General features: G+C 42.5%; 1 protein-coding gene across 1 annotated transcript in view; it reads left to right on the forward strand.

Annotated features, from left to right (window-relative positions):
• Positions 1–21267: 21267 nt before the first annotated feature.
• LOC121339899 (hedgehog interacting protein) overlaps positions 21268–22749 on the forward strand; it is a 69030-nt gene continuing 67548 nt past the window's right edge. Inside the window, exon 1 of the mRNA XM_041412117.1 lies at positions 21268–21685. Within this exon, the coding sequence (XP_041268051.1) occupies positions 21419–21685 (267 nt within the window). The 5' untranslated portion in view covers positions 21268–21418. The remainder of the gene's footprint in view (positions 21686–22749) is intronic.

Raw genomic sequence — 22749 nt, forward strand, 5'->3', positions numbered from 1 at the left:
CCGAGCCAAAGGAGGTTACAGTAAACATTTGGATACAATTTGCATGGGTGTGAGGAGAAAACCTGGGTCATGATGTGGCGAAAAGTTTAGTAGTTTTTGTTTCCCACCCTTCATACATTTTAGGGCTACTGTAGTGCAACACTGTTCTCAGAAGAAACAGAGGATGAGGTAGTGGTCTTGAAAATCCAGCCTGCCTTAGGCAGGGCTCTTTTTTGTTGAATGACAGTGTGGTTTCAGAATGGCCAGCAGAAGATGTTAGGTTGTTAATTTGTCCTTTTTTTCTCCCCAGCCATTAATCAGATAGGCAGTGGCTTGCTCTTCTGTTTCCTCTGAAATTCTCCAGTACCATTCCTCAATAAACCTGGCTATTAAAGGTAGCTTTCAGAGCAGTCCCTAACCATGGAAGGGATTAACAAATCATTTAAGTGCTACCTGACTACTTGAGGAAAGAGGAGCTCAAGATCTACTCCAGATCTAACACGCTCTCTTCAGATACTGAAGCCAGCCACACTATGAATTGCCAAAGAGGTTTCAAGAAATGCAAAGTGGTCCCATTGCTATGCAAAAATTCATTCACAGTTGCATTTATTGAACAGAGGGGTAAGTCATTCCTTTTTGATTTCTTTGCTAAAATGAGACCAAGTGTCAGTTTGGCTTTATTTCACACAGACTATCAGATATACGTGTTTAAAACTTTCAGTGATAACTCTGGCTCCCCCAAAAAGGTTGGGTTTTTTTCTAGGAAATCCTGTTCTACAGGTGAATCTGGAACTTTCTGTCATGTCAGGCAAATAATGCTGCCTCTAGGAATCTTCTAAATCTGTGTGTGGTTACACACTTCAATTTAATGGATTTAACCCCATTTCTTTAAAAGAACCAATAAAGTAGCTCTGTTATACACTTCTGCCTGTGTTAAAAAATTCTTACAGCTGTTTCACTGAGAGGGTCTTCAATCTTCCTTCTTTGAAGAAAGGACTTAAAATTTGGCAGGATCCTTTTCACTGTCACTATGCAGTCTCACCCTGTGCAGACATGCTCTAAACTTCTGAGAAAAATCAGGAGTTTGCACGTGCTCGATGAAAGCTTGCTAGAGGGTATCGAGCAACATTCTTTACAGAGCCTGTTTTCACATTTTGTCTTCCAGACTGAACAGAGCTTTTCCTTGCAACAGCTCCTCATGGCTGCCAGAAACAATTATGGCACTGGGCACTGGAACAGAAAAGAGGCAAACAGTCTTCCTGTGTTCTCAATGTTCTTCTTGTTATACTCACAGCTCAGAAAAAGAATCACTTGGGTTGGAAGACACAGTGCTCATAAAAAAAGTGACTGAAAAGTGTATGGGAAGACTGGACAGGAGAAAAGCAGAAGGGGCAAACTGCTGGGAAAGTATGAAAAATATTAATTAGTACTACTAATTCCAACTTAGTACTACTAAGTACAACTACTTCCCACAAGAACCTGGAACAGGACACATAGTTTTCAGTTTTTAAGATTCCTCTGCTGTAGGTATCCTGATGGGAAAATCACTGCTGAACTGCATGAGTCTTCTCCACACTGTGGTCAACCCACAAAGGAGATGACAGCTTATGGCTGTTGCCAAATATTTCATTTGAAGATACACAAAAGCCTCTGCCACAGGTCAGTAAAATTTCTATTTAATACCAAGACAGCAGCCTGTGTAGCTCCAGCTAAGAACAATTCTATTTTTCAGGAATGTCTTATTTCCTTTACTACATTCTACTTTGTCAGATAGGATGGTATATTAAAATATTGAAAAAATATGACACATGCTGCAAAGTCTTACTCAAAGTTTGAAACAGGCCAGCATTAACTTCTCTTGTATGACCTTTAATTGCTTCCTATGTGCATAAAAAACCTACTTTTTTAACATGAATGTATTTGGGATTCCTGCTTTACTCAATAGTCGGGAAGTATAGTGTTTAGGAAACAATTAAGGCCTAAGCTTTGAATAAGGATTTGTCATTAGACTTCTGCCTCATTTCCTCCAAAAGGCAGATAGTACCCTGAAATGAAGCAAAAACAAAGATTACTCTTCTCTTCTGAATGTGAATTTAAAAGTCCCTGTTGAGCGGAATAAGAAGAGATCCTGAGGGAAGGAATAGCACTCTAGCCCTTGAGGGAGCAGCCTATGTCAGGAGAAAGGTGAGGGAAGAGAAGGCAAAGTCTCACTCATGCAATGGAAGACTGCTCTCTTGGAACTGTTCTGCCTCTGAAGTCTGCCAGAAAACCTGAATTCTTACAACAGTGACATTAGTCAAGAAGATCTCTGCTTTTCACACTTCAAGCTCTATAAGCACCTCAAAACCATATGAGCAATCAGGCCTAAAGTCTCCTGCATTCTGAGGAATAGGCATTCATGACAAAACAGGATTTGCTCTCAGTCTTTCAAGTACACAGCTATTTCTGGGGGGGNGCGGGGGTGGGGGGGGATAGAAAAGAGCTCATTTCACAGAATATATTAATTCTTGCTTGCAGAAAACTCATCTGATATAGCAGCAATTGCATAGAAAATCCCACATGGAAATTAGTTACTCAAAGAAGGGCTAGAGGTCACAAACAAAGCAAAAGAGGAAAACATTGATTATGCAACCACAAAGCTATGCTGTGTTGTCAGCTCAACTGAGGTATATTTAACTGGAGCAACACAGCTCCATATATAGAGAGACAGGCTTGCCTGAATGACAGACACTGTGCCCTCTGGGACAAAACACCCTACTGCCCAACAGGGCTAGTAAGAAAAGGAATTCCTGAATTAATTAAAATAAAGTTAATGCCCAGAATTTGCTTGATATTCCTGTAAATAACAGGTGCATGCTAGGAATGAGGATGGAGGGCTACAGGAACCCAAAAGCTCTGAAATACTCCCAGCTTTCATGTCAGTTCAGAAGTAGCCAAGAGAAGAGTCTCTGCTTTTCTAAAGCATGTTTAGCTGGGAAGCAGATGAATCCTTAAGTCTTTGCCCTCCATTAAAATCTGTTGCACCAGCACATAAAACTAAAACATGTTTTACTTACACCTTGAATAACTTTGGAGATACAGAATGGATTTCAACTCTGTCTCTTTTGGACAGCTGCAATTACATGTCATTTCCTCACAGAACTTAACTTGAAAAGCACAACCAGCAACTGATTTAGTAACCTATGTGACTCAGACAGGAGAAAATATTCCAAAGAGTCCTGAATTCCCAGAATATTAAACTCATGAAGGACTGTCTTCATGTCTGAGGATCAGATTCTTAAGGCCCAGTCTGTGTAAATGTTGGTTACATGGCTCTTGGCTCAACAGAGGGACCACAACCATTGTATACTATGGAGCCACTCAACATAATCTGAAGTGAACATTTCCTTCAGTGTAGCTGCAAAATACCATAAATAGGCATTCCCTCTGCTTCCTTACAAAGAACAAAATCTCAGACTTGGCTCAGTAAGACATCTGCTTCACTTGTGGGAGAGAATCCCCTTCATTTCTTCCCTACAACTATGACTATGTAATAGAATCAATACTTCAAACAAAAAGGACGAGTCTACATTGTGCTCATTTTCTCTGACTTCATCATCTGCAAAAAAAGATTACAATACTATGCTGGAGTAAATTTCACTCCCTATATGCCCTCAAGGAAACATTAATTCATAGCAAGTAAGGGGACAGAATAACATGGAAATCAAAGGGCTGTTTTAACTACTCTCAGTTCTACTTACCCCAGACACTTCACAGCTTAGAAGCTAAGCAACGTTTTTTTTCTTTTCTATTAAGTGGCTATTGACTTGAACAGATTAAACTGTCATGCAAATTGTTCAGGTACATGCATTGTAGTAATAAGGGATATACATACATGATTCCCTCTGACACTGAGAAAATTGATGCCTACCACAATTGGTAAGACTGGAGACTGAGTGCCCACAGCTATTCAAAGTACAGTGTTGTCCGTTCTTTCTCCCTCATTGTCCCTAAATTGATATAAAATTAGTAATTCACATGTCAAAATAACACTCCTGTAGTGAACCTGTAACGTCCCAGATGAAATGCTCCTTTGGTTTTGAACAAAGAAAACATTTTCATCTATTTTATTTTTTCTCTTCCTTCAGACAACAGTTGAAAACAATTAGCAGATAAAACATTTCTTGCTCTTCGTTCTTTATATGCAAATACCATGGACACAGTGAAGATACTAAACAGTATTGGTGCCAGTAGAGACCCTTCAGGGACACCACTCATTGCTGGTTTCCATTTGGACACTGAGCCATTGACTGACTCTTATCTGCCTAATAGTCCTTCCATCAAATTAATGTCTTTCACAATTTTGAGGCAAGAATGTTGCAGAAGTCCAGAGAGATGACATCAATAGCTCTTCCCTTGTTCACTGATGTTAATCCACCCTTGAAGGCTGCAGGCTCAGTCATGCACAACTGGCCCTTGGCGAAGCCATGCTAGCCATCCCTAATCTAACTTCTGTAAAATGTTGCACACCTTGTAGGTGTTTTAATTAAGGATATGCCTCTGTCGTTTTAATTTAACAAAACCTGTCAGATGTGTGATACCATTTTTTAACATAAGACTTGCAGGAAATGTGGTTTTCAAGTACAAAAAAAAGTTCCGGCAACAAAGGTTATGCTGATTGTTCACTGAGAATAATGTGAGATACTACAGAGGATTCATTTGTTTTCAGCAAGCAGCAGACTATTATAATACACACCACTCAATCATAATCTTTGGGAGCTAGTAAGGGGTGACCAGAATTTTGGATTTGCTGATAAAGCTAGTAAAATGATCTTCTATTTTGGAAATTGAGTCCTTGCTCATATAGCAATTGAGAAGCTTGTGATTCTTTTACAGGACTGTTACTCCAGCAATGTCCGTGACTGACTATATTCTGCCTGTGGTTGTGATTTCATTAAATCAGGACAACAACGCTGAGAATAAATTTTTGTTACAAAACATGAATACAAATAGAAAAATCTAGGCCCAACCTTTGTATCACAGTAAGATGCAAAAATTTTGACAAACCACTGTTCAATGGGTAGCTATGACCTAAATTCCTCTAGTTGAATACTTTCTGCAAGCCAAACAAGGAAGAATTTACCAGTATGAAATATACCCCTTTTCAAACCCACTGGCTTCCTAGGACTTCATTGTCTTATCCATAAAGCTTTGCACCCTCCTGAAATTGCTTTAATTAATAGTGTGTGTCTGGTACCCAGTAAACTGGTTCTGCTGCCATTTCCACTGCTCCTGTTTTTTCCATTGTGGTAACAGAATTATCACTGCTTGTTCTCAGTTCTGTACTACTTTTTCTGGTTTTCAACCAGCTCCAAAGACTTGTTGCCAGTCTTTATTGCCTCTGATTCACCATCTTTTCATATATCATGTGTAGTTTCTTCATCTGATTTATGTCTTTATTTCTTTCACCAGCCCCTCTTTTATCCTCCAGTGCCTTATCCTCCATTTTTCTCTCCATGAACACTTCTAAAGACATGAACCCTGCAACTATTTACCAGATATACTTAATAACTATAACTATCTTTTGCCTCACTTAAACTTTATCTCTTGTTAAGTATGCCATCACATAGTTCTACATTATGGCCGATGGAATCATCAAGTAAAATTCAGTTTCACTTATGAATAGTTACCCATAAGAAATCAGTGGGTTTGTTGCTGTTCCCGTTAGATGCTTCAATTCAGTTATTTACTCCTAACAAAACTTTTCTCTGGAAGTTGGCATATGTCTAAATTACTTCAGCTGTAGTCTTCCCTTCCACTTTTCTGTCATCATCAGTCATCTCCCAAATATAAGACAACAGTAGGGAAGGCAAAGGAAGACCAAGAGGGCGTAGGACAGTGCAGTAAAGTGAACAGAGCAGAAGCAGAAGAGAATTATGAGACTCAAGAATATGGGAAGAAAATTGAGGAAGGGGTGAACACCAAAGGAAGACAGGGGCAAATCACTGTAAAAAGAGAGCTGAGCATGAAAGGAGAAAAGAAGAGAAAGGAAAGAAAAACTTGGGGAAAACACCATAGCCATAGATAGCATAAAGATTAGGCAATAAGAAAGAACAGGCAAAGAGGAGACAGAAAACAAAGGAGATTAATCAAGACCAAAAAAAAAAAAAAAAAAGAAAACACCCTGGGGAGATGATCTGTACCAGAAATAAGGGGTGCTTTTAACCAAAATTGGAGATGCCTGGTATAACGGGGAACACTATAGCCCAGAGTAGGACAATAAACAGAATAAATATTTTAAAATAAATGAGCACAGAGTGACTAGAGCAGTTGTGCTGCTGTGCGCTCTAAACTAAGGAAAGAGGTAAGTTATGAACATTAATCTGGTGTTTCTCTACAATTGAAAAGGAAAGCAGAATGCTAAAAGGAATAAGTATAAAACTAAGACTGAATATTAGGGAAGATTTTTTTTGCTATATGCTCTTGATACCTCTATGTGCTACAGTATATTGAATAAGAATAATAAAACCACAGAGCTCTGCTATCATCACACAATGATACATGGTAACTGTAAACGTACATGTTATATTAGGGTATATTGCTTCTGATTGCTTATTTCAGCCTTTTGCCAAGCTGTAGTCTGTCCCATTCTTGCTCAATATTATAAATATTTTTAATGGAAATGGAATACACCTCAAAAGATGTGATATAATTGTTTTATGAGGCAATGGTTAGATCTCATGCTTATTTGGGCTCATTTTGCTACAAAAAGGCAATTATTCTACAACATAATGGAGTACATGGGATCAGTTCAGCTTTTGAGATAATTTCTTATGAGAAATTGCATGTTGGCAGATGCACTGATTTCAAGTGAGGCACCCATCTGCATCAGAAAGCACAGGATTCTCCAGTGAAAAGAAACCTGCAAGTAACCAAATGAAACCCTTTGAAATGATATTGTCAATTTGACTAAATATACTTGGTTCTTAGGGTGCTCTTAATGCACAGTGCTTGTTTATTACCATCATACTCATCTTGCCGAAGGAAAAAAGACAGTGACTTGACAGTGGACACTTGGCAAATGCAAAGCCTGAAATAATCCATGAATTGGTAACATCAGCTTTGTTGAAGTTGATATTAAAATTCTAAGTATCTCCTAATGTCCTGGGGCTTAAGCACAGTTTTTCTGTCAGTTTGTCTATTAATTTATCAATCTAACCAGGAAAAATGACAACGGCCTAGTTCTTTTAGGGACAGGTGGCAGCTCCCACTTGTAGCATCCTCTTTGAAGATTGTTGAAAGGACAACTAGCTCCCGAGACAAGTAGCTGTGCTGGGGAAAAGGAATGTTTACTGCCAGTCTCCTTTCCGGGTGGACACGACACAACAGTTGGGCTTCAAGCACAGTTACATATCTGAGCAAGAGATAACATGTGCTTGTGAGGGCAGTACATGCCCTTACAGGCATTTCCTAGCTCCTCCTTGGCAAATGCAGCAGGCCAGATGGAACTGTTCCTTGGGCTGCCAGTTGGACCACCCTGGTTTGTACCAAACAGGATTTAAAAAAACCCAAGGGGATGGAAAAAGTCTGAAAATTAGCAACTAAAAATAAACAGGAAATGAAGGCAGAACTGTTTCACATGAAGTGCCATAAGTAAATGAAACAGAATTGTCCAGTTGGAATTATCAAAATTATGAATTTAAGTAAAAACACTATCAGTAGTGAAAATAATGCCAGGGCAGAAGGGAAAGGAAGAGCTAAATTGAAACAGAAAAGCTAAACAAACACAGCTACAACAATGCTATCACTAGAACCACACTTGGATATCTTCAGTGTGAGATAAAGGAATGTGTGCAGAAGTATGACATTTTGAAGGTCTGAAACATGTTAACTTCAGCAAATTTCCTGTATATCCTTTGGAATTCCTTATTTGTCACAGTATAGTCTGTTGCTTGAATTTTTTTTTTCCTTTAAGTAATAGCTCTGAAAAATCAAGGTTCTGGCCAAGTACATAATGGAAGCTTGTGTTCTATAATTTGTAAGGATGAGCAATTAGATAGGAGAAAGTCACTGTATAATAACAGCAAGAATACTTCACAACTTACCCAGGATCAGTTAAGATGTAATGCAGATTTTTTTCCAGATGAATGTTAAGACACTGTCAGTCTGTGAGGACACATAATTTTCAAAAGACATTAATGGGAATATAATGCCAAAGAGAAATAGCACCACCTACAATTTGATAATACTGTTTAGAGCTCAACAAATCAGAAGAATCTCTCAAAATTGCAAGGCACAATCTCTGTTGCTGAGATAAAAACTGGGGATCTACACATGACCTTTTCCTTCTGTAGGTTCTGGCACTGCAAGGAAGAAAATTGCTTTCTGACTACTCTATTTAACAGTCACCAACAAAACGTAACACAGAAAGCAAAGTATAAGCAGATATTATTTACACAATGTATCATCTATGCTAATATTGAGATACTGAGTAAAATACTTCCAATATGCAAATCTTTTTGGTATTTCAATCATCTGAGACCTTGAGACACTAAAGGCTGTGTTCTATAATTTTGGAGTTTTACACAAATGCAGGAACTGGAGCACTTTCATCATCTAAACAGTTCCCCAAGAAATTTAAACACAGTGAAGCACAATCAAGCCTTATCAGATAGCTTATTAAGTAGGACTTGCTGGGATACTTGAACTGTTAGCCAAAACAACACAAGCAGCCTGTGTTTGTGCAGCAGGCCAGGAGCCTTGAAAAGTCTTGCTCTTCGGCAAGGTGAATTCCCCTGAGTAACACTTGGTTCTGTGGGGTAGGTGGGGAGCTGGGGAGGGAAACAACAACAACAGAACAACAACAAAAAAGACACTCCTTTCCTGCAGGACATAGGGAATGCAAAGCATCCAGGACAACTGAAGAAGAATCGCTTCGGAGTTCTTTGGATTTGGTGCACTCTGCCTGCAGTTAAGGCAGAGACAGAGTCAGAATCTCAGGTGTTTCCAAACCATCTCTGTCACCACTTTTCAGGGCAGCTGTCTCTGAAGTGTCACCAAAGAAAGGACCTCTCAGTGGTCATGCCTGTCTACCAAATGTCTTAAGTTAACAAATGAAACAGCACGAGGTTTCATTTTTATTATATTTTTTTAAGTCACATGGCTACAAGTGTAATATTTTTCTGGTTCACTCTGCCTTATGAGAACCAACAGTATTTCTATATTTGGAATTTAAAGTAACGTGGAGAAGACTAATTCAATACTACAGAGGCAGGCTAACAAAAAGGACATCATAAGACTATTTAAGAGGGTGGAAGGAAATTGCATCCTGCTTTAGTTGGCAGACCACCTTCCTTTCTTTTGCTACCAAACTGCCACTACACTTTAATATCCTAAAATGATAATGCACAAGATGGAGCACAAAGCATTTTGTTGCTGTTTTCTGGATATGGTTTTTTTGCCTCTCAAAGAGAATAACACAGAAGGGTCTTTACAGAAAGACCCTGGGGCAGATTGTAGTTAGAAATTATTCAAACTGAAATCAACAGAGACGTGACAGTTTCAAACAGACGATGGGCCTCCTCTTCTCCTTTACAACTGGGACTTGAATCTGGCCATAAAAGGATCATAGGAAGTCCCAGCACATAATTTCTGTGCTTCAAACATCAAGGACAAAAAATTGACTCTGCTACAGGTTTTAATGAAGCTTTTTCTTCTTTAATTCTTATAGCACGCACACTTCAAAAGCAAAGAATTCTGCAAATTTTCAATAATTTAGGAATTTTCAATCTTATAGAGAGCAATGGCTTATGTTTTCCTTTCACAAAGTTAGAATTTACATTAAGACCCAAACAATAATAAGTAAATGAATCAACCTATTAATTTAACATTTTCTTTTTTTAAAAAAATAAGATTAAATCTTTACTAATTTACTTAGAACTATTCATAAGACAAAACCAGGAAATCACCATTTAGCATATTATCTATAGCTCAGAGTTCACACCAGAGTTCAACAAGTCTCAATTACTGCCCAGAGATGTTTAATTTAATAATAGAAGGAAGCATGCATTTTCTCCACATAAAACAGTACCTTAATAAATGTTCCTTCTACAATCTCTGTATTTCCTTAGTTTACTTAAAATTTACTCTAATGTTATTCTACAGACTACTGTAATATTAATTAAATGACAAAATCAAATGCAGATTGTCACTGTGTGAGGCAACATACAAATACATTTAAAATACAAACAGAAAATTAACTTCCAACAGGCTTAAAATAAAAGACTAGAGTTATATTGAACTAACTTACATAATGAACATTTTTTAAATAGTTGTATTCAGCTTTCTCTTTCGTGTCTTATTCCAGTACCATGACTGTAGTAAGTAAATTTCCAGAAGCAGGTGATTCAGACACTGTTTTACCCATGACACCATGTGAACATAAAATTAATTCTGATGCACATTGAACCAAAATGTCAATATAGATCTCGCAAATAGTGTTCTGTAGCAATACTCATATTTTTCAGTGTCAGCTAAAGCATTTAATGAAAACTAATTACCCATTCTCAGTATGAAGCATTGATGGAGTTGGCGGTGGAATCACACTTGGGTTGCAGCATTCCTCACCATCTCAGCCAAAATCCACACAGCCAAGGGTGTTGGCTACCTGTAAAGCAGTGATTTCATCATTTCCAATTGTCTCCTTTCTACAGACATGTAAACAAATAAGAGAATCAACCAATACGGCTCTTTGGAAAACCGCATTTCCACAAACAAAGCAAATTCAAGAAATTGCATCTCCACAATATTTTACATTTTATTTTGAAAATATAAAACTGTAACTATGAAAAAGAATGAATCTTTATTATTCATTTAATATTCACGTGCTTCTGACATATATCGATACAACAGATCCTCAGTTCTTTTCTATCAGGACAGTAATAAATATTCCACAATGTTTATAAATTGTGACTCACAAAGCATCAAACCTGTATGGCAAAGCACAAAGTCTCAATTTTTGTTGCTTTATGCCAAAACAGCTTCTCAGAGCCTTTGATACCAATGAAAAAATGCATGCTTATTACATGCAGTAATTTAATAACACAAACTGCAGTGTTCCTTTCTATTTTGTGGGTTGCCATACACAAAGACTGTATCTTACATGCCAAATGAAGCAATGAAACATTATTCTCATTTAAACACTACAGAAAGTTACAGCACAGCCTGGCTAAATAATTTTCTGGGAAGAGTTTAGGTTTGGGAGTGGAAGAAAAATTTCCTATTATAAACAGTACTTAGCACTTAAGAAGTGCTTTGCATTTCCACAAGGCTCCTCAAACAAGTACATAAGGATTGTGAGCATTGTACAAGTAAGGTCACTGAAATGAGCATCTTTCTCTAAGAAAGATTTAAAAAGAACTGTTTTCTCAAGTAAGAATCAGAATACACTGCAATGGTTTATGCTTCAGAGCTGACCAAAACCCATGGCTTAAAAGCACAGTGGTATATGAAACAATTTTATTGTCCTATCAATGCATGACTGAAAATATTCCATATTAATGTAACATTAGTGAGTATAAAAAGAAATGTAAGTATGTAAGTAAACAAATACTGTATAGATAGCTAGCTGACATCTTTGCACTCACAAGAAATAAAGTGAAGTTCAGGTCCAGAAGAGAAGGATCTCCACAGTAAGGGGAGGATCATGACAGAACAAGCGGTAATGACTTTAAACTGACAGAGGACAGGTTTAAGTTGGATATTAGGAAGAAAATTCTTTACTGTGAGGGTGCTGAGGCACTGGAACAGGTTGCCCAGAGAAGCTGTGGCTGCCCATCCCTGCAAATGTTCAAAGCCAGGATGGGGCTCTGAGCAGTCTGGTCTGGTGAAAGGTATCCCTGCCCACGGCAGGCAGTTAGAACTGCATGATCTTCAAGGACCCTCCCAACCCAAACCATTCCATGATTCTATGATATGAAATTCAGGAGAACCTGTTGAATGGGCTCTGGATCAAGCCACAATGGAGACGATAATGCATATGTGAAGGAACCTTGATTTCATTACTCACTTTTCCTTCTTTATTTTATCACTAATTGTTGTTCTTTCCTTTTTTCTTCAGTATTTTTTCAGTTATGGTCTCATTTCATTATTATTCATAAATCTTAACATTCTTCAGATAAAAGATATTTACATAGTTCTACCCATCTGTGAGTGAATTGATGTCTGCATTGAGAAAGGATGTTAAAAAAAAAAAATCATAATTAACCCATTTAAATGTTACACCTTTTCAGAATTCTCTCATGCTACTGGATGGATCGCAAGATACAGTGTGGAATCCTATTCCAGAAATCTCTAAAATAAGGATCAGTAAGAAGGAAGCACAGGACTGTATCCCTATCAAGTTATTTTTCTAGAGGCGTCCTGCTTATGTCCTACATGACTCCCTCCCTGTAGGAAAGCAGAAAGACAAATAACTCACAATTACTATGCTATTGTCTTGAAATTACATTTTTAACATCTTGTTCAAATCAGTATAAGAACTTTAAAACACTATCTTGTATCCAAAAATACTGGAAAATCTAGAATTATTACCTGCCCACTCAGCTCTGTCAAAACAACTTGATTGTGCAGACTTCCAGACTAGTTCACTGATTTCTTGGTACAACACCATTCTCAGGGAACATGCAGCTGTCACTTAGAAGTGTTTCCAAAAGTTTTGTCTATACAGATTACCTCCTCCTGAGACATGCAAGTGCCCCTGGTGTTAAAGTTCAAACCCTCTGGAAAGCCACGCTTGGTGGAGCGATACACAAACCTCCCAGAAGAACTGAACATTTGGTGTGAGGTTCTACTAAAAAAAACAGAGGTCCAGAGAGAACAACCCACACAGTCCCTCTGCTCCTTCAAGCTGCCAGAGGCACAGGATTCAGATGTCCTCAGAGCCTTCCTTCCTTCCATATATTCAGATAAGTTTATCATAAACAGTTCCACAGAAGTACATCTCAGACTCTGTATTAGAAAAAAAAAATGACTGCTGGAACAAAGAATTCCCTCGTGAACACACAGCTGACCCCTGAGTTTCCAAAAAATGTTGAGTGGCAATAGAAACTCATCTGACTGTCACTGATACTTGACTGATTTGCTAGCAAGATTCAACAACTTGTCCATGACAGAGACATTGTCCTGCAAACAATGTATTTCCATATTAAAATCACTAAGTATCATTATTCTACTGGATGGGTCTCAAAAAATTGATCCTTCATGAAAGTCAATATTATATCTGAGTGGTAACCTATACCTACTAATCTTGTCCCAAACACAGAAAATAGTCTGCAATTTTGTACAGTCTCTGGAATGCTATGATTCTGATTTACAATTTAGGCCCTATTCTAAAAAATTATATGGGGAGTAGGAAAAGTTAAAAAGCTGGAATAGTGATGACTTTAAATCATGTTTTTGCCCAAAATAAAACCAAATCTCTGTCATAAGGGTTAAGTGCAGTCTGTTTACCTCATTCAGACAACATCTAGTCTGCAGTGACCATTCCTTGGGAAATTAGGGATTCCCTCACATCTGTAACAAATTACATGGAGCAGTACAGCTCATCCTTAAAGTTCATTTGATAGTGATTGTAATACATGCCTTAAGGTTAGGATGGAGTGCTTAACTCAATCACTTGATTATATACAGAATTTCAAATGCTGCAGAAGCCAGGCTGCATATGGAAGTTCTGGGATAGAGGACAACTCACCTGGAAATCAAGGCTATTATTGTTCATATCCTACCACAGGCAGACTGCATTCATAGGGAGAACTCTACTATTTAATGGAGAAAGAAACATGCAATAGACTAGAAGGAGTTTTCTATTAGAGCTGTCTAGGAACAGATGGTTCCAGCATCTGCTATTGTCTCTCCTTATCCTGGGTAATTTATTTATTTTTTAAAATGTGGTTCGGCCTTAAGTTCAGTCAAAGTTCATCTGGCATCCACATCAGTTTACATCTTTATCCAAAAGATCTTCTTTGTTCATGCATCTTACAGTCAAATGAAAGAAATTACTCACACATTGCCACCTGTGTGTGAACCCACCACCTACTTAGATTTATTTCTCACCAAAGATAATGGACTCTTTACCTCAAGGTTTGAAGAATTTACAGTCCAATCTGTCTTTGAAGACCACATTCCTGGCAGAATAGTATCAGGCTGCAGAACCAGGGAGTCCCAAAACCTGATGGTTTGACAGTACTCCATGCCGCTGAAGCAGCTTTATGACCACATCCTAAGCTACTGCCCAAATGAGTGCTGGCATTCCAGCATTTTAATTACTGTGAACCTGAGCATGGTTTTCTTGGTTAAAGGTTCACTATTGTACATAACCTGAGATCCATAGGCTTGACATTTGCTGTGCATCACAGGAGTGTGAGAGGGGCAAAGCAGGGCAAACTGAGTGATAGATTCCCAAAGAACACCCTCTGTAAGAATTAGCTTTTTACAAAATCACCTGCTTCCACCAGCTTTTTCTTTACATTACTGGGACTCAGGCTACCGCTTTAATCCTCTCCAGGCTGATCTCATCTGGTCAGGATTCAGGCTGGTAACACAATGTTCCCAATCCCTCTTCAGGGAAACAAGATGAAAAAAGTAAAGAAAAGAGAGGATAAAATTCGCAACCACAGGTCAGTGGAGGCTGGACAGGCACCTGGAAACACTGGCATGATGTATGTATGACACCACACAGAAGTGCACACCAGCCTGCAGAGCTCATGTGTGATGCCAGAAACACAAGGCAGCATTTGGCACACATTGGAATGGCTTAACATGGCAGAACGACTGATTTGGGGCAGGCTGTTGGCACGGGGCTGAGGATGAGTGTCAGGTACAGCGCTTCCCTCATGTGCCAGGGCCCTGGGTAGCTGTGAGAACGATGCACCAAAAAGCAATTGTTATAGAGCTGAACTCCTTACTTTCCAAAAGACAAATTATGGTACTGAACTAGAGACATCTTTCTGAAAGCTGCATCACACATATGAATTGGACACATCTTGTTCCAGAAAAATATGTGGCAATGGTTGCTGACTCCACTGTTATTTTCCATCTGCATGAGCAAAGTTTTTTTTTTATCATTTGTAAAGTAGCCTCAAGTTAATGTAGCATATTTGCCCGATATGCAGCAATGCTGTACATGGTGCCTTACCATGTATTATACAGAAGCTACAATGAAGAACTTCCCCAAGCTTCCACATCAAATAGGAATTGACTCACACTGATCTGTGGAACAAAGGGAAATGCATATGCACTGCATCAGCACTGGGAAAACCTGTGGAATCCTGTCTGACATCCCAGTCAGTGGGCAGCTCACAGCAGAGCCTCCTGACAGTTTACTTTTAACACTGCCAAGGGAAAATTTCCATCCCCACACTCAGCAGGCTACAAAGAATACTAGGCACAAATATTTAAGTCTTTTATTTAGTTCTGGCATGCACGATATCACTTATTCAGAAAGACCTTTATTACTTTGGTAAGTATTACAGTTCCCCTGTTGACATTTTATGCAAATTGTTCCTACAGCAAGTTATGGATACTTCAAACACCGGAGCAAGGCACAACATACACGTGGCTTGTAAACTGCAGTACAGAGTAGGATTACCACAGTCCCTGCCAGGAAAGAAAGATTTTTCCCACAGCAGCTTCCTTTGTCTCTTTGTAACGCAGATAAATAGAGACCCGCTGTTGAGGTGAATTACAGCAGGTAGTGAAAGTATGCAGGCTATAGGCAAGAGGGCCTCTTGAGTCTTCATTCCCTCACAAAATGCTTTGCTTTATCTGCCTCCTAGTTAGACCAGCCCTCATTGCAAACTGAACACACGTAATTGAAGGTTTGTGTTAGCAGCTGCTGTGATGTGCTAAAACAATCTGCAGGTCTTAATCCCTGATGAGCCAATCAAGTGGAGTTAACGTCAGTCCAATACTGCTTTTGTACACAGATGGGAATCAGGGTTTTTTGAAGTCTTGTGTAGAGAGGAGACCCATTAGTTTACAGACTCAAATGGTCCAGGTGGCTTCAGCTGGGTTAGAAGATTTCTAAGAGCCATGGGGAAATCTGTGGTAAAGGCATACCCTAAAAACCTTTCTGTGACTGTCTTGGCACCTATTTTCCCATAAAAAATATCCTAACAAGGCCTGTTCATTCATGCTATACCAGCTTTCACACCTTGTATTTGTGGTACGCAAAGACAAGCAACATGTTATTCTCAACCCCATGAAATTATGTGCTCTATAGTATAGGGTGGGGAGAACCAACCAGAAATGTTTTGACCAACTGAAAAAATTCTGTTACATCACAAAACAGAAATATAAGCAAAAATATAATGGTTTTATAAACTTCTGACTAACCACAAAACACTTTAATGAAACCATTCCAGGAACCATTTTCCTTCTTCATTACCAGAGGAGCTGCTACAGTGACTGGACTTGTGGAGTTCACAGCTGTAGGGAACTCCTGCCATTAAGACTGTCCCAGAGTCAGAGTTTCCTGATATTTCAGTTCTCTGCCCTGAAGCCACAGGAACCCCAGCCCCAGTGATTCAGCCCAGAGCCAGAAAAAAACTCTCAACTTCTAATAGGACTCTCAGGACAGTTGGGCTTTCACCCAAAAAAAGCCAGAAGCACAGGAGCCCAGACAGCCAAACCTTGAAACTCCTGCCCAAGTCCTCATTCCAAATTTCCAGATTCCTCTGTCTCTGTCCATCTAGCTGACAGAAAACAGGGAGATGGGAACTTGAAGTTTCAGGAGCTGCAGCTGAGGCAGAAGCCTCAGAGCTTGGGCTCTCAAGCTTGGTGCTGTTTCAAAGTAATTTAAACAAACTATGTGACCTTTAGAAAGATTTTTCTGCTTTCCTCTCTAAAGGAAACATTCAAATTTTCAAATTAAAGGTGCTTTTTAAAAAAAAATAATTGAATCTGGAAATGGAACTGTAGTTTTGAGCATCTACAGCACAGAATCCATGGCTGAGTATTTTTTACTGGTCTACGATACAGAGTAATCCCAATAAGACCACAAAATTTTAGAATATTTTAAGTTGGAAGAGATGCATAAGGATCACCAAGCCCAACTCCCTGCTCTTCAGAGAACTACATAGACTGAAAAGGAATCACTGGCTTCACAAGAAATCCTAGAGCATACACAAGGACTCAGTGAAAAGTGTAACGGTAATGAGATATGGAGAGATTTCACCCTTAAGTAAGTGGTTCTTACAAAAAAGAAAAAAGCTTTTTTTTCTCTTTACAAAATAAATGTGTTTCAGAAGTTCAACTCAAATTCCAGTTACAACAAGAACAGAATTACTCTCCCTAGAACTGAAGTCCACCTGCTTTGTCTAGCTGTGCTCTTGATACACAGGAGTGATGCTCCCCCACTAGGATCTGGAATGCCATAATTTCTCAGAATATTGTCATTTCATAATATCATAATTTCTAAGCCTGCTCCAACACTGCAATATTCATCCTCACGGCATGCCAGGTATTTGTCACCTATGTGGAAGGTTGGAATTTAGCTCTGATGAAGACACATCTCACACTACATGGGCTTAGCTTTTCACAAGTGAGGTGAAAGTGAGCTTTCACATGGAAAGCTTCCCTGTGAATCCCAAGAATATGTAAATCTGTGCCATCAAACAACATCTATTGGCAGTTAATTAATATTTTGATGCTACTGTTTGCTTCTATCAAACCCGATGCCATGAAATCACTTTGCCCAGCTTCTGCACCTGTCTGTAAACTCCTGTGATAACTGTGTTTCCCAAAACTGACTCTAGCTGCTACACGTAACTACGCATTTCCTCTTTTGTTCAAACTGCTGGGGAGTCCATGGACCTACACTCATAGAATCATTAAGGCTGGAAAAGGCCTCCAAGATCATCAAGTTCAACCTTTGACTGAGCACCATCACGCCAACTTAACTACAGCACTAAATGCCACATCCAGTTGTTTCTTGAACACTCCACAGACAGTGATTTCACCCCTCCCTGGACAGTCTGTCCCAATGCTTTAGCCATCCTTCCACTGAAAAAATTCTTCCTGATGTCCAACAGGTCTTCAAACCTGAAAGCAAGTTTCTTGGTGTAGCTGAATCCCCTTGCAAAATATGTATAACGTAAAATAATTTGAGAAACAGTAAGTTCAAGTGCATGCCACAATCAGCCTCACACTCTTGACACAGTCAATCCACACGATACAGGTACCCAAGGACATATCATTAGATACATAATAACACCTATTAATTAAGCAATTAATTAAAAAAGTAATGGTGCAACTAAACACAGTCTGTTTATCTCCCAGGCAAATCTAGAAGAAAATCCAGCTACATTCAAACAGTGTGGCAGAAATAGCTTCCCTTTTTAAAATTTTCTAACCCTTTCACACATAATTGCACTGTAACCCAAAGATTCTTACTTATATCCTATAAAGATTCTCACTTATACCCTACAAAGATTCTCATCACATCTGAAGAAATAACAGAATTTATTCAGCTCACTTATGGCATCATCATGTTTAATTATTTCTAGTAATGAGCCTCATGTGACAGAATCCAGGTGGCCTTAAAAAACTGACATGTTTATTATCCATATTTCCTATGTGTATGTTTTTACTACATAAGTATTCCCTTATCTCTTGTTTATCAGGGGCTGGAAGTCACCTGAAGTTAACACTCTGAACTGGCATATACTAATACTGATCTTAACTCTGCATTATTAAAATTAAAATAAAATTCTGTATCACCCAAGAAAAATACTTCATTAGAAGTAGCCAACTTGTACTTTTTAAAGAGTGGAAAGGAACATTAGATTAAATCAGGTCTTCTTGCACAAAACCCTGAGAATCAGCAATTTCTATTCAGAGGTTTTAAAGAACGTTCAACCTTCTTCAAGGTTGCTTATACATCTTTACATCACCCCATCACTATAGAGCTTGAAGTTTTGAACACTTCATATTATACAAGGTCAACAGTATATTCCACAGAATCTCTGGGAAATGTCTCCATCATAGATCCAAGTAAAATTTCTAGATAGAAACAGCTCTTCACAAACTGTCGCTTCTTTCTCAGTTTGGCAGCTTGATCTAAAGCCCATTTTGGGAAATCTTTCTCTAATTAATATACCCCAAACTCACCTCCTCTGAGAACTAGAACAGGTATTTATGCATACATAGGGGAAGAGAAACACAGACCTCCTGCTCTGTCCTTAGGCCACTACACTTCTGTAAACCCCTGTGAGGGATCTGCTTGGGAAAAAAAAGTGCCTTTATTATGATACTGTTACTCTGCTGTATATAAATGAAAGTGTATATCACTTTCATTTCAGAATAATCTATGCAATACCCCTGAGTAATGCAAAAGGCACAGCTGATGTCATAGAACTGCACTGCTACAGTTCTGCCATGTCAGGTTGCTTATGGGACAAGTTTGTATATCGCAAAGCAGAACTCTTTAAAACTACAAAGCAAGGATACTCTGTGTCAGGAGTACACCCTTATTTCACTCACCAACATGATTGATGAAGCCCAAGCTGCACCACAGGCCTTCCCTACTCATGTGGATGTGGCTCAAGCCTTGGTTGGGAAAACCTTCAGTCAAATGAGAGTCAGTAGCAAGACAAGGAGTAGTCATGAGTTGCCTTCAAAAATGCACTTGAAGGAAGAGGAAAGACTCTTTCCACTCAGTAATTCATCTGATGTGCTACTTATCCATGCCAAACTCCTATTTAGTTCAGTGCGGCTGTTTAAGAGCTCAAGTGTAAATATGAAGAGACTCGCTTTGTTTGGTGAAAAACAGGGCCTAGTCGGTTTACAGACACCAGTGCTCGTGAGGAACTAATGCAATACTTCTTTCCCTTTCTCCCTCCTAAGGGAACTCTTTGGGTGCATGCCAATGTTTCCTGTTTCTGGGATGAGCAGCCAGTCCCTGGTAAACATACCTCTGACTTTGGTTCTGCAGCTGCCCTTTGCCTCCAAGTCAGCGGCTGTAGCTGCACCTCAGCAACCTCTGAGGGCTCACCCTCGGCTTCCATCTTTTCCCTCCATTTCACCCCTGCTGGCCTTCCCTTTCTGGATTGCTAAGCAATTGAAATTGACATTGAAATTAACTCAGAAATTGAGTCCTGGCCTCTCACAGGCGCTTTCTTACCAGCAGGCGCCAGGTACTTGGATCTTCCTGCTCTTCCCACACACAGCTTTCCCGTTCTCGGCACACCGGGCCCACGCTCACCTCCCCACGTGCCACTCCCTCACAGCTTTAGAGACGGCCGCCCCAACAGGCTGTTCCTCGGCCATCGTGCCCACGCACCAAGGGTCTGCCAGCTCGCGGCACCTTCGAGGCAGCCATGGCAGCGAAGCCCCGCTGCAAAACGCCACCGGGAGCTGAGGGCAGCTCCCGCCGTCGACGCCCGCCCCGCGCCTCTGGAACCTTCCGTGGCGCTGGGGACGAGCTGTGGGGGCTACGGGCGGGCGCGGGCCAGCCGACCCCGAGGGAGCCCTGCCTCGGGCGCCTCGGCCGTCGGGGGCACAGGACCCACCTACAGAGCTCGCCTTCCGCCGGGCACCGCCGCGACCCCACCGGTTCCCGCCGAGAGAAGGGAGCGGGAAGCCGCCCGCCCCCTCTCCCTCCCTCCCTCCCTCCCTCCCTCTCTCCGCCGGCCCTCCGGGAGGCTCGGCTCCCGCTGCCCCGGGGGGAAGGGGGCAGCCGGACCCCCTGGCGGGGGGATCTCCTCGGGGCGGGGCCCGCCGCCGCTCCCTCCCGCCGGGCGCGGCCCCCGCGCCGCTCCCGCTCCCGGCGGGCCCCCACGGGCGGCACGCGCGGCCGGTGGATGCCGCCGGGTGACGTGCAGGGCGCGCGGTGGCAGCACCTCCCCGCGCGCCGCTTAAAAAGAAGAAGAAAAGAGGGAGCGAAACATGAGAGCCCGGACGAGCCGCAGCCGCCGCCACCGCCGGCAGCAGCAGCAGCAGCAGCGGAGGGGGCATCGCCCGGCCCGGCCGCCGCCGCAGTCCCGCCGCGGGGACACCCTTCCTATGGGACGACAAGTGAAGGGCTGCTGCCGCCGCCCGCTGCCCGGCCCGCCCCGAGCCTCGGCGCTTCGGCGCGGCAGCGCCAGCTGCTAAAACCTGTGCCGCTCGCACAACTTCGCCGGCTTCGAGCATCCTCCCGCCGGGGCTCGGGGGCTCGGTCCCCCCCGTTCCTGCCTCTTCGGTGCACCTTTTTGGAAGAAGCGGGGGTGGCCGAGGTGCTGTTCCTCGGTCGGCTCTTTAACCGCTGCTGTTATTATTCTCCTCCAGACTTTCCCCTTCTGGGGGAGGGAGGTGGTTTCCTGATCTGAAGTGCAAAGAAAAGTCAGTGGGATTCCCCTCCTTCCTTCTCCCCCCACCCACCCCCCCACCCCCGGTTTGGGTGCATTCACACGCTCCCTCAGGCATGATGCTCAAGATGCTGCCGTTTAAGCTGCTGCTGGTGGCCGTGGTTCTGTGCTTCTTCGAGGGGGATGCCAAGTTTGGGGAGAGCGGCGCCCGGAGGAGAAGGTGCCTCAACGGGACCCCGCCGCGGCGGCTGAAGAAGCGGGACCGGCGGGTGCTGTCCCCGGAGGCGCCGGGCGGCGGGGAGGCGATGTGCCGCGGCCTCTACCCCCGCCTGTCCTGCTGCTCCCGCTCCGAGGCGCAGGGTCTGCCGCACGCCGAAGCCAAGGTAGGCACCACCTGGGGCTGCGCCGGGCTTTGGGGGAGGTTTTTGGTGTTCTGGGCTTCTTTTACTATTTTGCGCCGAGCCACGCACCGGCCGCGAACCTGCCGCGCTCCCACGCGGGTGGAGGGGGCGATGCCGCGGCGGGGGGCGGCCGCTCCCGCCCGGGGGCCGAGGGCGCGGCGGGAGCGGGACCCGGGTGTGGGTCTGACGCTGCCTCGGGAGGCGCGGGCAGCCGGCTCAGCTCCGCGCCCGGAGGGGACACGGGCAGCCCGCGGGGGGAGCGCTGTGCCGGCCCTACCGCCGGCTCTGCAGCCGAGTTACTTTCTGTCCGCAGCGCCCGAGTTCACGGCGGCGGCCCCGGCGCCGGTCCCGTCCCCGTGCAGCGGGGCCGGGCCGCCCGCAGGTATCGCCGCTGCCCGGGCGCGGCTGCGGGGAAGGGCGGAGGAGCCGGGCGGGCGCCCGGGCAGAGGCAGCGGCAGCGGAGGGGCCGGGCTGTGCTTTCGCCCGGCGGTGCCATCCCGGTTGGGGTTTTCCTGGCGTGAAAAATCGTGTCCAGTTTGCTCCACATGCTTACTTCGGGAGGGGGTTTGGATGGTGGCTTGATACCGGTGTGCCAACATTCCGTGATCTCCGGCCGCCTCGGGGCCCGTGTGCTACTCACGGTTCAGTGTCAGCGCCGAAAGCCCCCCGAAGTGTCCGCGGTGGAGCCCGGACTCCCCGCTCTCGCCCAGGGCCGGTGTCTCACCAGGTGCCGTGAGATTCTCTGCCTTTCCAAGTTACCTGGCGGCCTCTCTGCCCAATTTCAAGCTGCGGTCATGTGAAGGGAAGCACCTCCTCTGCTCACCGATTTTTTAAAATTGTCAAGTTCTTTGCATCCTTTAGCAAGTTAAATTCTGCTTATCAGCCTGTTGCTTAGATTTTCAAACGCGTGGGTACCTAACCAGGCAGGACTGTGTTTGATAAGCTGTGCTGTGCTGGCCAGTGCTGCATCCGGGGGTATGTACGGGGAGGGAAATTGCGGAATATGTCATTAAGAATCACAGCACATGAAATAAGCAATCAGGTGC

Source organism: Onychostruthus taczanowskii, unplaced genomic scaffold (assembly GCF_017590055.1).
Source record: "Onychostruthus taczanowskii isolate IOZ18803 unplaced genomic scaffold, ASM1759005v1 scaffold38, whole genome shotgun sequence".
Taxonomy (NCBI): domain Eukaryota; kingdom Metazoa; phylum Chordata; class Aves; order Passeriformes; family Passeridae; genus Onychostruthus; species Onychostruthus taczanowskii.